The 15579-nt window shown below is 45.6% G+C and overlaps 1 protein-coding gene across 2 annotated transcripts; it reads right to left on the bottom strand.

Annotated features, from left to right (window-relative positions):
* Positions 1 to 1460: 1460 nt before the first annotated feature.
* On the bottom strand, positions 1461 to 14458 carry LOC136753387 (ankyrin repeat and IBR domain-containing protein 1). 2 transcript variants are annotated; one of them, XM_066709447.1, is made up of 19 exons: positions 14072 to 14458; positions 11521 to 11778; positions 10905 to 11172; positions 10264 to 10428; positions 9077 to 9194; positions 7257 to 7555; positions 6550 to 6638; positions 6010 to 6154; positions 5187 to 5353; positions 4707 to 4795; positions 4241 to 4371; positions 3729 to 3854; positions 3453 to 3539; positions 3278 to 3344; positions 2997 to 3142; positions 2738 to 2880; positions 2419 to 2470; positions 2120 to 2188; positions 1461 to 1681 (listed from the first exon to the last, which is right to left on the bottom strand). In XM_066709447.1, the coding sequence occupies exons 1-19, from the start codon at positions 14104 to 14106 to the stop codon at positions 1586 to 1588; spliced, it is 2550 nt and encodes an 849-aa protein (XP_066565544.1). In that variant the 5' UTR covers positions 14107 to 14458; the 3' UTR covers positions 1461 to 1585. The 2 variants fall into 2 exon arrangements, with proteins under 2 accessions (XP_066565544.1, XP_066565545.1); XM_066709448.1 differs by lacking the exon at positions 14072 to 14458 and adding an exon at positions 12984 to 13091.
* Positions 14459 to 15579: the final 1121 nt, after the last annotated feature.

Here is a 15579-nt window from a genome sequence, read left to right as displayed (position 1 = left end):
CCGGGCCGGCCTAAATCTCAAGTGTGAACGGGGTCAGAGAGACGCGGAATAAACACAGATGGCAAAACAGCTACAGCGCTGCAGGACACAGTATTGTCTCTGTATTGTTTGAATGTCATATCGATCTATAGCCTTAAATGTACTGATACATTTCGCTAGTTCACATCTATATATATATTATAAAAGTCTAGGTTAAGTAATGACTTATAATGTAAACAGTTCAAACTACTCGGTCGATTAAAAGTGTGTGTAGCTGGTAAACTTGCTATTTGTTGTTCTTGTACTAAGTATGATTGAAGTCTGAAATTTAACAGTATGCATTTTACACGTGGAAATTGCATTGTGAAATTGTGAAACGGGACCATAACTTTATTAATTATCTGCATTTTGCATTAAAACGATATAAATTTAACCGAAGCAGGTTTCCATTCAAATCAGTGCATTTTAATACGAGACCAGTTATTTACTATGCAATCCGAAATGCAGTTATATTGAGCTGAGCAGTACAATCACAAATGCCAGCGTTAGAGGTAAAAACTGGGACGATGCAGAAATGAAAGCGCTGTTTACAATGTGGATGAAGATGAAGTTAAAAAACAAACCGCAGGAAGTGCACAGCGCTGCTGTCTGAGGATAAAACTATAGACGCGTCACAGAGGCTGCTTTCGATGCACACGATTGCTTACTAATGCATACGATTTATTGTGATTTAATGCAGATGTGCTAATAAAGGTGCTTCGCTTTCGGGTGAATTGTAACAGCACTTTCAGACGTGCAGAACCACAGACAGACATTTGAAAAGGGAAATATATTAATTAGATTCCCCACTGAACCAGCACATTTTTAATTATTTTAGAAAGCTTCGGCTGCAAAGGGTTAAGATTACTTTCAAATACAATATAGAACCGAACAATAGCCAATCAATATTAATAAGTTGTGATTATAAATACAGCGCATACACCTGTAAGCAGATTTAATGTCCTGCGTCACTGGTTTGTTAGAGCAGATTTGTTTATTCCCGGCATGCATTTCGTTTAGGCCGCCTTTTCGCCCGCATATGTGACGCACTTAGGCTCCTAAAACCGCAAGTGTGAACTGGGTGTCTGAAAAAAGCCGGACTAAATTTGAGGCGGCCCAGGGCCGGCCTAATAAGTGTGAACGGGGTCTAAGTCACACATCAGGCCTTAGGTTTGAGGCGAGTGTATGCATCTCAGTATACAGTGTATATGATCTCAGTATATAGTGTATGCATCTCAGTATACAGTGTATATGATCTCAGTATATAGTGTATGCATCTCAGTATACAGTGTATATGATCTCAGTATACAGTGTATATGATCTCAGTATATAGTGTATGCATCTCAGTATATAGTGTATACGATCTCAGTATATAGTGTATGCATCTCAGTATATAGTTTATACGATCTCAGTATGTAGTGTATGCATCTCAGTATGTAGTGTATACACCTCAGTATAGTGTATGTACCTCAGGGTTGAATTATGTCCCTAACGGCCAAACCCCACCCCAGGCCCAGGCTCTCAAACTGCTCGAGGCCGTAGGGGCTCCCCATGTTGCCCAGGCACCTCAGGCTGTCCCCCACCCCCGCCAGCTCAACTGCTGCTGGCAGAGCAGGGTGACCAGCCGGACGCTGAGGTTGTCCTTGTCCAGGGGGCTCAGCACCTGCAGGGTCAAGAACACGGGCGTTAACGCGCGGGTCACACTGCACACTGCTGCTGCCGTCAGCTCACAACGGCATGATTGTGTGTCTCCCACCCCTCTGTGTGCGCCTGGGTTTACATTTCAATACATCAATACAAAAGGGATGCAATCTGACTACAGACCACCAGGGAGTTTGGAGCATCAGAAAAGACAAATGAACAGAATAATCTGAACTAATCTCAACTCTGTGTCAGATTCAATATTGATCCTCACTGTCAGCTATTGGCAATGGTGATGTGCAATCCTATCTTGGCAATGATATCTAAAGGTCCAGTATCGCACAACCTAATGAACGATTTTCACAGAAAAAAGTAAACAAAAATCATTCCAATGTGTGTATTTGTTTTAGAAATAACACTTAAGCATCCAAATTAAAATAAAAAGTGTCTTTTGCAATACCTGTGGATGGCCTCTGTGACAGTTCTCTCTTTGGGCATTCCTCTCAAGCCTCAGCAGATACTCCATAAGCTTTAGATTAAAACAGAATGACACTTCAGTTACCTTTCTCGGCAAACACGGTTAGGCACCTACATACAATCGCTTACAGAGAACAAGTTACTTCCTGCACAAGCACTCAGTCTGTTAATGTCTTAGTCACATGCGTACGTCTCTGCAGAATAACTCAACAGCACAGTCTACAGGAGAGCACAGTCTCACTACAACACAACAGAGTGAGAAAGTACACGGCAGATAGTTACCTCAGAAGACTGCAACCCCAAGAGCTCCCAGTCCCACTTGCCATCATGGAAACTGCAAGATAAACAGTACAGCAGGCATGGTTTCTTTCTTCTCTTAACATTTGACAGATTAAATATTTCAGGATTGTGTCGCACTTGCTGACAAGCTAACAAATCAGCTCAGACTCAGGAACATGACTCCAGCTCAAAGAATTAATCTTTAAGAGAGAGTGAAAAAGAGAGAGAGGAGGGGGGTAAAATTCAGGGTAAGAGAGGGAGAGAGAGAGAGAGGCGGAAAGACAGAGCCATGCTGAAGGACACAGGGACAGGGGAGACGTACAATGTTTCCAAGTCCTGGGACACGGAGAAAAGGAACTCTTGCCGCTTCTGCTGCACCAAGCAGGCGGCGCGCACGATCTTGTGCCGTGGCGTGCGCTGGGTCACCAGGGTCACCAGGTCCTCTGTCACCGTCTCCAGGTCAGTCTGTGGACACAGGCACAAGAGGTCGGGGGAGAGATCAGGGAGGGGTCAGATTACATACTGATTATTTCCCATGAATCCAAAAACAAACCGAAGCCCCAGGGAAACAGCCACCTTACCTGCATACGTTTGAATGTTTTCTCCTTTCTGCTATTGACTTCCAGAAAGACCCCGTATGCAGAAGAGCAGGCCAGGATGCGCCTGGTCTTCAAGAGCTCGTGCATGGCGTCGTCAAAGAAGGTGGTGTCGGGGGCGCCACCCTCTCCTGTAGAGGCAGAACACAGAACACGGGCCGGGGGGGCGAGTCTCAGCATACAGATTAAGCATGTCCGCATCCAGTGTGAATTCACAAACTCTCTCACTAGGCACAGGTCAGTGGGGGTACGGGAGTCTCACTCACGTTCGCTCAGTGCCCGGCTCAGCTGCTCTATCCTCTGTTTTCCGGTGATCAGAAGTTCCTGCTCCAGCTGCGGGGGGGGAAGGGGACAGGAGAGAACAGAGTCACTGCTCTCCTGTTGCATTGTGTGTGTGTGGGGGGGACACCAGTGGCCACTCTGGAGCCACGTCTCTCTCACCTGGTAGCGGTCTTCATGGGTCCTGTAGCTTTTGAGGTACTCCTGAAAGTGATCATGCTCCTCAAGAGCCTTGCGCTTCTTCTGAGCCTGATTGGGGAGGGGTGACAACAACACAAAACAGAAGATAAAGCACACACTGGGTCACACTGATGCAGAATACAAAATAATAATGGTCATAATAACCACAACAACACCATAATAAAAATAAAGATAATAACAATAACAGTAATAACGCTAACAACTATAAAACAACAACAGTAAGAGTCAGGACCAAACCTCCTTCGCAATCCTCTCCTCCGCCAGCTGGATGGCATCGAAGCGCGTGCAGGTGTAGGATCCCCCTGTGTTGTAGCTGTGTAACCTCCAATCGTCCAGGCATATCCAGCAAAAGTTGAACTTGCACTGAAAACCCAACACAGACACACACAACTCTGCAGGGTCAATATTCACAGACACACATTCACTTGTGCCTACATTATTAGAGAGACTGACAGACAGAAACACAGACACAGAGAGAAAGAGGCCGACGCAGAGAGAGAGACACAGACAGACAGAGAGAGAGAGAGAGAGAGACACACAGAGACAGACAGACAGACAGACAGAGGTTCTTCCCAGGCTGCCCAACATTGTCCTTCCTGCTTTCATGACGATGATTTTGCTTTCAGTGGAAATTATATTTTTAATACCAGGAAAGAGACAAATGAGCTCCAACAGTGGCGATCAATGAATTCAATTCACAAAGCAATGATCTTAAATGTTCAGGTGGGGGGTGGTGTGCAGGACATTACCCTGAAGCACTTCATATGATTGCATCCTTCGTTTTTCTGGATCGGCGTCTCACAGTTGGGGCAGGGCTTGGAGTTGTTGAGCAGCCACAGGCTGTTGACTACGTCCTCGCGGGCCTCGCTCACTCCACCCCCTGGGAAGACGACAGGAGAGACAGAAGACATGGAGTCAGCGGCGCGGTGAAGCCGGGGGCACACACTGACAGGCAGGAGGGGGGCTGCCAAGGAGCCGGGGAATAAACTGAGCCAAATGGGAATAGGACCGTCTATTCATTAACACAATATACATACAAATTAGCTAAAAAGGACTCAAAACAGTCAGGGTCTTTAGATCAGGGCTGGGCGGCTCTAGTCCTTGAGGGGGTAACAGGCTCCTGTAGGTTCTATCAGGTACTGTAGATTTAATAGGCAACCTGTAAGCAAACAGCAGGACACACAATGAGGATAGCAAAGCACAGGGGTCACTCACCTTCTTGCCGATCCATCTCTGACAGTTTGCCCTGCCACGCTTGCCACGTCTGACAGTCACAGGGTTCGTGTGACTTGCCGAGACATTGCCTGTAGACAAAAACAGGTGTTCAGATATGCCTCGGGCCCCCTTTCACACTCGGCCACCTCGGCTCAATCAGAACCGTGGCCGCTAAGCAAGAGAGGGGATCCCTGGGTTATCAGACTCAAGCCCGGCTGAGGTAAAGAACAGCAGAGAAGCCTTCCCAAACCTGCCCGATCTCATGAACTGCAGAGAAGCACACAACGACCTTCTGCTGACACTGTCAGGAACTCTGAAATCAGTGGCTTGTGTCTCAGGACTTGATATTGAGCAGTAATTGTATTGCTGGTGGTATGTATTTCTTTGAGACCCTAGACACAAAGCATTGTTTGCTTTTTTAGATGCTTACATTTTCCCATTAAAAAAAAAAAGTATGGTTGTTCTCTCTCTCTCTCTCACCAGCAGAACACGTGTCCGTCTCCACAGTCCACAGCCGGTGCCTTGAGCTGGGGAAAGATGAGTGGATCGGTGCCGGTCCCTCCGGGGCCCTGTCCGGCCAGTATGACAGCTCTCTCACACCCCGGGTTGGGGCACCACTTGATAGCAGGGTTGCTGTCAACAAACGCCTGGAATACAGAGGAAACAACACTGAACTGTAGTCAGGGAGACAGAGGGAGACGGGGAGAGGGAGGGAGAGAAGGTGAGGGCAAGGGGGAGAGGATGGGAGACCGAAGCAGACAGAGGGAGGACGAGGGAGGGAGGATTGATGGCCTTCCTGGAATCAGTGTTACACTTACATAGGAACAGATGTCTGTAGGAAACAGGTGAATAAACAACAGCATTCTTCTTAACAAGCAGCTAAACACACCTATACCCATGTGTACACAGACACACACAGACACAGACAGCGAACACAACTCCTCCTTGCATGACAATATCGCAGAGGAGCTATACATCAAAAGCCTCCTCAGATTTAAACACAGAATTGCTTTTTCTCAGGCTAATGATCTCTGACATCCCAACTGATTAAAAGGATAATAAGCGAAAGAGGGGAACTACAACTGCAATCGGATCATCTCAAAACTTCTGGGGAGGAGAAAAAAAAAAACAATAAAACAAAACTACAATGAGTTTCAGTTCACTTGGATGAGCTGAAATGATCTGTTACAGAGCAGATACTGAGATATGACGCCAGTACAGCCGTGACTACCGCCGAAATGTGTGTCATACACACACACTGACACACACATGCACACAAACACACACACGTTTGTGTTTTTACCTTGATGTCAAACAGGAGGTAGCGCTTGTACATCTCCTTAGAGACAATGCTCTCTATGATCTCTGCAGGAACCAGCTGGGAACAGCCACAGGCCGGGCAGAAGATATTGGGAGCTGCTCCTTCCTGGATCTTCAGGTTGAGAAACCTGAGGGAGGACACAACGCACAGAGTCAGGGGCCACGGCAGCGCAGGACACAACGCACAGAGTCAGGGGCCACGACAATGTGCTGGCCTCTCCCGCCAGTCACATCAGTGGTTTGGCCAAAGGCTGCCGCAGAACCAAATACAGTAAAGTATCCAAGCGCCAAGGGGGCTTCTCTTCACAGGAATTCAATTCACTTACCAAAGCACGCGGGTCCTTACAGTACAAACAGGGCTATAAGCAAACCAGGGAACTGGTTTCAACCTGAACATGATGATGGGGTGGGGGACGACAACCTGTGAGCTTAATACTGCTCTGCCACCTTAAATGCCACAGAAATGTCATTTGAAGCAAAATGGTCAAGTCATTTCAAGGGTGACAAAATAAAACCAACTCACCCTTCCCAGCATTCTCTGCAGAACTCGTGTCCACAAGGCATGTCCACGGGGTACTCAGACGCTGGGATAGTGCACAAACACAAGGCGCACTGGAAGAAGACACAGAAACAAGAAAACACAAGCCCATTACATTAATTCAGTCACTGATTCATTCATTAACGAATGTTAATTAGTCTGTGTGTGTTCTTCAATATGGGCTGCTTCTTGCCGGAGCCCAATTGCTAACCTTCGTAACGATTATCTGTGTAATAATAATAATGAAATGGAAAGATGTTGGATTCATTCACGTATCACCAATGTACAGAGGTAAAGAAAAGTTGACTGTTTCTAGACAGAGCGGAGACAGGAGCTGTGAACGCAGCGATTGTCAGGGAAACCCAGCGCGACCTTTCCGAATAAATATCAAAGACTATGTCTATGTAAATGTAGTGCCTGAATGCATTAGCATAATTGCTCTGCCTCAGAAGATTTCTTGATTAGGAACCCTAATAAGGGTGTCTGATACCACATCAAATCAATCAACCAACTGATTCCAGTGGCTGTAACTTGTAGATTTGTCAGGCACTGCCCCGTACCCCAGAGTACAGGGAGGAATGTAGCTGAGAGCAGTGTAAGCACACACACACACGCACACGCACACACACACGCACACACACATGCACACTAAGAGTGAGGCAGACACAGGAGTGACATGGGGGGGTCGTTACCAGAAGCCTGTCCTCATCCTCATCATTGTTTGCGTCCATGTACTCGTCCTTCTCACTGTCCTCGTCCTCTTGACTGTCCTCATCCTCCACACAGTCCTCCTCCCCGTCCTCCTTCTCGCCCTCCTCACTGTCCTCATCCTTCTCCCCGTCCTCGTCCTCGTCCGGGGTGCAGGGGGAGGGCAAGTTGTCCCTCGAATTGTACTTGCTGGGTGGAGGAGTGGGCATCTTCACCCCTGAGCGTTTGCAGCAGTCCTCTGCATTGGACAGCAATGCCATCTGCAGTTTCTCCTTGTCCCAGTCTGACACCCATGGGAAGAAGAAGAGCAACACAAGTGAAAACTGTTAGTCACTCTCACCCTAACAGATGAACTCATAAAAACAGACTCACAGACACTTTGTATTATTGCCCACTGTAAACTGCTGCTGATTTCTAAAGGAATCTTGTTTTGGGATCCACATACAGGGGTTCTCAATCCTGCCCTGCCGTTTCTTGGTTCAACTGTGCACTCAATTACTTCATTACTAATTGGGTGACCCCTAATTTAACTAATAATTTGCCTAATCTGAGATCTTAAATGTTAAACAGTTGTAGAGTTCATGTTAAGTATGACACTGTAGATTAAAATCTGGGACATAGTTTATTGAAATACACTGATTTTATTCACTGTAGCTTTGTATGTTGAAAACAAAGTTTACACAGTGTTGAGAATGTTTACTTTAATGTAGAATTATGTTTTGATAAATGCAATATTATTTTATTTTAAAATAATATTATTTTTGAACTTTAAAATATTGCTTTTGAGCATTATTGCATTATGTTTAGAAAAGTGTTTTGTTCTTGCATTAGAATGTAAATTTAATCTGTATTCATGTTTTCATGTAGGTGTATTAATTAAGGTTGTGGCCCGTGAACACATTTGTGAACACTCGAATGGCCCTTGATAGGAAAAAGGTTCCCCACCCCTGCTGTAGATGGAACTTGAAATCTCCAACTTTTATTGAGATACACAATTTAAAAAGTCAATTGAAACAAAAGAGTAAAATTGAGGGTTGAAGTAATTGAGAGTTCGGTTGGAACACAAACCAGCATAGCATGTGGTACTCCAGGACAGGTTTGAGAACCACTGAACTAGTCAATCAGAGTGTTTCTGGCTTCTTTGTATGTTTTTAATAGAAAAATTACACATAAGAAGCCAGACAATCACATTCAATTCCTCTCCATCTTATCTAGTGCATAAATGTCATCCCTTGCATCTAATGATCAGGACCAGAAACCTCTTCAGTCATCAGCGATGTTTCAGGACACGGAAACGCCAGTGGTGCGAGTTTCCCATGGTGTACATTTGTTTTTAATCAATAATTTGTATATGTTTTCCCCTTCCTCTTACTGAATGGGCCTCCATTAGGAGTGAAATGGACTTAATTAATCCCCCCCCCTCCCCGGTCGCCCTATGTAACTCCCCATCTGCTAACAAACAAACCATCTCAATATATGAACTCCCGTGAACAAATGCGAGAGATTTGCAGCAACTGCATTTCCAAGCTTTATCAATGGAGGGGGTGCTATCCAGGGCTTCAGAGATGCCTGCTGAACACAATGGCTGTGTGAGGGGACAGTGGGCACTGAGGTGCCTTAGAAAGTGCTCAATTTCACAGGCCACTGGCCGCAGGCATAATGACAGAAGACGAACAAGGCTGGCTGGTGGCTGAGTCACGACTATGTCTGTGTGTGTGTGTGTCTGTTTCTCTCTGTCCCCCTGCCCGTCTCTTTGGCTCTGTTCAGGGCCAGTCAGTGTGGAGTGCTGCGCGGGCACCGGTACCGTGAGTGCGGAGCAGGGCCCCGGCAGTGAAGAGGGGAACCTGCAGCATGTCTGCCGTCTCCTCAGTCAGATTGTTCTTCAGTTCATGCAGGTCCTGCATTGTCAGACCCTCATATGGCTGCATAGACACAAAGAAACAGAGACAAACATAGAGAGACACACACACAATGACACACAGAAATAAGAAAAACTAAGAATCCACAAGGCTGTTCAGACAACACACTATTATGTGACAAACGTAACTTTTGGTTTGAAGTGGAAGAGTAAGAATATTATGTACAATAAAACAAATCAAAAACATTACAAAAGCAATCAATCAATTTAGCAATCGCTAATCTCAAAATCAGATAGGAGAAAAAACATCAGCTGACTTTGGGATCAGTTTTTCATCACAATTTCATTCCTCCCTTATAATTTTATGGAATGCAAACCACCCCCCCCTTCTCCCTCTGTGCTTTACAGCTATAATTAGAGGTTATACACTGAGCAGCCCTCAGAATACACTGCCATGTTTTAAAACCAAACGGGAAAGTCTCCCGCAGCAGAGTGCTCTCTTATACACAGTGCATCGATGTGCTACGTTTCCCACAGAACATAATAAAATCCCTGCTTGTGTACACAGGCCACACCAGGGCATCTGAGCAGTCACACGACAACCCTGTCCCACCCGTAAATCCGTACAGTCATTTGTCCGTTTTCTCTTGGTTACATCATAGCATGGTACTTTTTTTCTTTCCCCTCGCTTTCCACAGCGGTGTGTCATGGCTGACCAGTCTGCACCCCTCCATGCCTCTTCTCCAGCTCTGTCAGGACTCTGGACTCCAGTGTAGAGGGTTGAGGGGTCTATCCCAGGTGAGGGACAGTGCTGTTGTACCCTTAAGCAAGGCACTTTACCCAGAATGCTCCAGTAAAAACCCAGCTGTATAAATGGGTCATTGGATGTACAAATTATGTGATATATTGTAACAACTGCAACTGCCCTGGATAAGGGCATCTGGTAGGCAATATGATAATGATGTCACTTGGCTGTCTGGCCAATCGACTTCTTCTTTCTCTTTGTTCTCAGCTGATTCTCCATCGTGTAGTGGCTCTGTGAACCTTTCCTCCCCCACCCCTAATACAAGAAACAAGCCCAACAGGGTGTTCAACAAGCCCCCCTCTGCCCCCTCGCTCCCAGGGGCCAGTACCTTTCTCTTGTCCAGGGCCTCCATATCCTTGGGATCCTTGGAGAAGACCATCTGAGCCTCCAGGCTGAGGGCCAGTTCTGTGTGGTGCTGCTTCTCAGCGCAGTCGCATGGGGTCTCCCTGTCCTTGTTCTCAGAGAACAGGTTGGCGTTGCAGTTCACCAAGATCTGCAGGAGACCAACATGGGGGTCGTTACAAGGAGAATAATAATGATGATGATGATGATGAACTTATTTAGCAAGTGGCTGTATCCCAGGCAACATACATGGTTTAATACGTTTATTTTAACTCCCCCCCACACCCTGCCACCAAGGGTTTCACTATAAAACTCAAACTACAAACCAGGGAGAATAAAATCAATTCAGATCAGAGAAGATCAGAACATCACCTATTCTCATAGGGTTCAAAGAGCATCTATGAATCTGTGTCAATATGTGTGGAGCTACGACGAGACTGTAAGAGCGTACAGAGCCCAGCCAGGTGTACAGCATTGTTGAGCAACTGGGAGGATGCATTTTTATACGAACTGTAAGAGTGTAGAACGAGAAAGCAGGGTATACTATTCACTTTCCCAGCTCAAACCCAGTGTCCCAGTGAGCACTGGCCAGATGTGGGCCGGGCTGTTTGAGTCCAAAGGCCTCACCTGCACACAGGTGCTCAACCCTGCAGAGGCAGCGTAGTGTAGGGCCGTGTTCCCCTTGTCGTCGGTGGCGTTGACATCGGCCCGCTCGTACGCGCCACCATCCAGCCTCTCGCCCCTCCACTTCAGGATCATCTGCAGGCAGTTGGCCCGGCGCTGATCGTCCTGCTCAGGCGGCATGGTCTGGGGCCCGGAGCACAGCAGGTGGAGGGCGGTCTGGTTGTGCGCATTGCGCTTGTTGGGGTTCCCACCTTTGTTGTAGAGGAACGACCTGTTCGTTCAGGAAAAGAAGAAAAATAGAAACTCACACACGGAACCCAACCCTTCGGACTTTGAAGAGTCAATGCCACTCGCCTCGCAAATGTTGTCAGCAGTTTATAGAATAAAACAAAAATGTTCATTTTACCCAAACACATACTTATAAATAGTAAAACCAGAGAAACTGTTATATCAGAATTAATACCTTTTTGAATTGTTTTATCGATGGCTGATATAGTCTTTTTTTTTCTTCCTTCAATTCCTTCACAGACAGAGAGAAACACACAGACACACAGAGGAAACACAGGAGGGAGACAACGAGACATTCAGAGGCAGACGGGGAGGGCGGGGTGGGGCTGACCTCAGCAGGTGTGTCATGGCGTGCTGGGAGGTGTAGTGCAGGGCGGTGTTGCATCCATATTTCTTCCCGTAGGAGGCGTTGGGGTCCAGGGATTTTCTGAACTTTGGGTTGTCCTGGTAGATCTGCATGGCCAGGGCCTCATCTCCCTTGATGAGGGCTTTGAGAAACTTTTTAGCTGTTGTTCTGAACGTTGTGGACAAGAAATGCTTTAACCCTGATCGGTCGGCCGCGCTCATCGCTTGCAATATGCTTCTGGGTCTGGAAGAGAGAGGGAGGGAGAGAGGGTTTATTCTCTATTTATATTCAGCTTTGCTGCATCTGTGAACACTTTGGCAATGCTGGTGTAAACAGGCCACGCCAATAAAGTTCATTTTGAATTTGAGATGAACACAAAAGGGGGTTAGGGTCTGTGGAAGTGACCTGAAAGATGGCACAAGGTAACATATCCCAGTTGGCATCAGCGTTGCAGTGCCTGTTTCCTCACTCCTGCCAGAGGAGCTGTAATGACACTCTGTATCTCCACTCCAGTCAGGATACCTGGCTGTCTTCAACACTAATCCACAGGAATCTCTCCAAGTGCCCAAGAAATTAACCCCCCAACCCCAAATTACCGCTAAGGAGCAGGACATGGCAGCCTGACACCTCCTGGCAACCCTCAAATCTGGAGAAAATCAGGGGCAGTATTAATACACAGGGAAATCTGCATATATTTGGACAGGCTCCTCTGTTCCTCACTCCTACCCCCATTAAAAAGAATAATGCCAGCCCCGACCTGACCCCGTCGTAAACAACAATGGGAGAGAGTGAGTGCATCTCTGTCAAGCCTTGGGCCTGTACATCCTTAGGGATGCCACAAGCTGTTTTTGGTGGACATATATCAGCAATATCGCCGCAACCCTCACCTAATAGAAATTATAATTTATGTTGTATTTTTTTCATAAATACATGTAATGTTCAATTGCTTTGACAACATGAATTTGAAATTGAGAGAGAGGGAGGGAGGGAGAAGGAGAGAGGTAGAGGGAGACAGGAGAGAAAAGGAAACAGGGAATGAAGGACCGTTTTGCTTTGAGGAGGGGTCATGGACAATCTCTGCTGATACAGATTATTTTTTTGTTATTTGATGTTCAGCCATCTCTGTTTGGTTTTATATACATGCTTTACATGCTATATATAAATGCTTGAATTATAACCCAGTGACAGGAAGGTATCCCTTCACTGCAGGAGTGCAGCTCAGCAACCCTGTCCTGGAGGACCCCCTACCCTGCTGTTTTTTGTTCCAACCAAGCTCTTAATTACTTAATTGAAACCTTAATTTAATATATTTTGTGCACATCACAAAAACAATCTTGCTCTCATCCTGTCCCCCACAAAAAGCACATATCCCGTCTGTCTGTCTGTCTATCTATCTATCTGTCTCTGCACTCCTCCATGTGCTGAAACTGTAAAAACAAATACAATACCTGGTAAGTTTGAATAATTGGGAAGGTAGATCTGTACTATTCAAACATTGTCAGACGACGTCTACTCTCTCCTAGCTGTGAACAGCAACTGAATGCTTGACATTCCGGGGAAATCACTGGGGAAATTGAATGTGACATCACAATGGCGAGTTGCCGTGACCTCCGATGACGTAATGATTAGCGTTGCATTAATCACGTATTGGACCTAATCGAGCTACATGCGGGCCAGAACATCGTGTCCACTTTGGTTGGCTTTTTCACAGTTGATACCATGCCTATAACGTTCATATTAAGCACACAAACAATACAATTGAGCTATAGAACATTTATATATATATATATATAATTACACACACATATATTTGTATTAAAAGACCTCAGCCCAGAGAAAAGAGAAACCCGGTCCCTAACTTATTTGATTAAATCTTACGTGTAACGCTGTTGGAGAAAATATATGCTGAGACATAGCCACAGCTTTAATAAAATACGAAATCGGATTTGTATTGGGCAAAGAAGTAGGCTATGGAAATATAAAGAAAGGGATGCAGATACTAAAAAACATACAAAAATGACCACTTTGTAAAGCGACGGACATTAACTAAATATTCATAAAACACATTACGCAACTTCAAAACACCTATTTGTTAAAATAATAATAATAAAGGTAATTTCCAGAGATCAGCTGTTGTTTCATCTAATTTCCTTTCTTTTTGGAGCAAAAAATAACACACGTATTGATTAACACTGACAATAAGTTAATAACCCACATATTTTCCATTATTATTTCTCTGCCAGAGAATTAAACTGCGCTCCACTATTTTACAGTCGCAGCCATATGTATCTCACTGATTGTTAACTAAACCTATTGTTAAGAAAATAAAGAAATACGCCAACAACACTCTGGCATCCATAACTTACAGTGATCTTCCATATCCACATACGATTTACCAACTAAAACACGTCTTCTAAATAAATGATTGACACACCTATAACATCGTGTGCTGCATCATCTTGTATTGCGCATGTCCTTCCTATAGCCTGATGTCAATGGGTCAGGTAGTCTCACGTCTGACTCAGATCATTATTACCTGACAGCTCTCGGCGCCGGCCGATGCGTCACCATCAGGGGCCCGTTTTTGAGCCCTGTCGATTTTGCTGATGGCGTTCAGATGCCCGTGTGTGAGCCGAGAGGGCAGGTTGCTCTTGTGAAGCTTCATTGTGGATAATGGCCGCTCACAGAGACGTAGTCCCGATCTGGCAAAGGACAACAAAGTTCACGTTGGCCAGCAATGGCGAAGCAATGAAAGCCGCGGCTCCCGGCCTGGCGGGTCGTGTTTGTCCTGATCGGGAAGCTCCTCGTCTGATGCAACAGATCCCGCTCCATGTGCGCAGTGTTGCCAGGTCCTCTCCATAAATTCCCCCCAGTTTGGTCGTACAAATCCCCCAAATCACGTCTCCCCCCCAAATATGATTGCTGGTCAACTGAGGTCCGGGGGGTGGGGGTGGATGAAGTGAGAAATCGATTGTACCAAACCCCTAAATTCCCCCAAGTTCACCATAATACCCCCCACCACTTCCCCCATACAAATGTTGCCCCCAAATGTCCCCCTGGGCTCTTAAAACCCCCCCAAATTTAGGGGAAAATCCCCCGATGTGGCAACAGTGCACGTGCGCCTGTTCCGCTGCTCTCGGCCAATCGGAGGCTCGCTCCGCTCCGCCTGCGCAGTCGCAGTGAGAAGGACGGGCAGCTCATGGCGTTTTAATCCTATCGCTTCATTTCAGACGTCGTTCGTACATCAATCAAAATCACGCTGTCCAGCGCTTGCGGTTTGTCCACAGTAGTCATGCCATAAGTTTGCGAGCCCAAGGACAAGACGAGAAATACTGTGAAATACTTGTACATACTTTACTAATCATGTCAACAAAAGGCCGATCCGGAATTGAAAGGTAGGCCTACGAGTTATCTTGTTTGAAACGAGTACATGAACTCTCCGACTACAGACTGGGCGTATATGTTTAGATGTATTATTTGATGTGAGTTACTAATAACAAACTTAATTATGGATTAAATATAGGTAAGCAACATGTCTTACACGGTCTGTGCGTTTTTCTTATTAATATTATAGGCCTATTTGGTGTATGTATGTGTATATATATATATATATATATATATATATATATATATATGCTTCAAATTCAAGGAATGAAAAAGCAGCAGGTGAACTCCAACCGATTAATCACTATTTTACTGTCAACATCAACAACTGCCAAATGCTCACACCTCTGTCATGACAGGATGCAACCATTCAGTGTACATCTTGCCGAAAGAAAAAGTCCCTCAGTACTGGTGAAGTGCATCTGTCATTCATTGAACTTAGTTGGGAGCAAAGCATCTGAAGTATTGCCAAGGCATTTGGATTTTCTTGTGCGTGAGATATACAATTGGGTCTTACACAGTGCCAAGCCAAGAAACGTTTACAAGGAATTGTATAACACTCTTGGATGTGTTGACCTCAGGAAGATGATTCAACCAGCAGCAACCAGTTGGCTAAGTAGAGGAGAAAGCAATTCTAGGGTGTTGGATCAGTGGGATGCT

Source organism: Amia ocellicauda, chromosome 7 (assembly GCF_036373705.1).
Source record: "Amia ocellicauda isolate fAmiCal2 chromosome 7, fAmiCal2.hap1, whole genome shotgun sequence".
Lineage (NCBI taxonomy): Eukaryota > Metazoa > Chordata > Actinopteri > Amiiformes > Amiidae > Amia > Amia ocellicauda.
Note: the sequence above shows the minus strand (reverse complement) of the source record. Positions and strands in the feature narration are given on the sequence as shown.

What these genes read in the sequence shown, in the direction of transcription:
- LOC136753387 (XM_066709447.1), bottom strand. Translation starts at nt 14,106, where the DNA reads ATGGTGACGCATCGGCCGGCGCCGAGAGCTGTCAG. An exon ending in AGGATGAGGACAGGCTTCTG is followed by an intron (nt 6,639 to 7,256) that starts GTAACGACCCCC and finishes GTCTTCTTCCAG; the next exon opens with TGCGCCTTGTGTTTGTGCAC. An exon ending in GAGCCGGGCACTGAGCGAAC is followed by an intron (nt 3,143 to 3,277) that starts GTGAGTGAGACT and finishes CTGCCTCTACAG; the next exon opens with GAGAGGGTGGCGCCCCCGAC.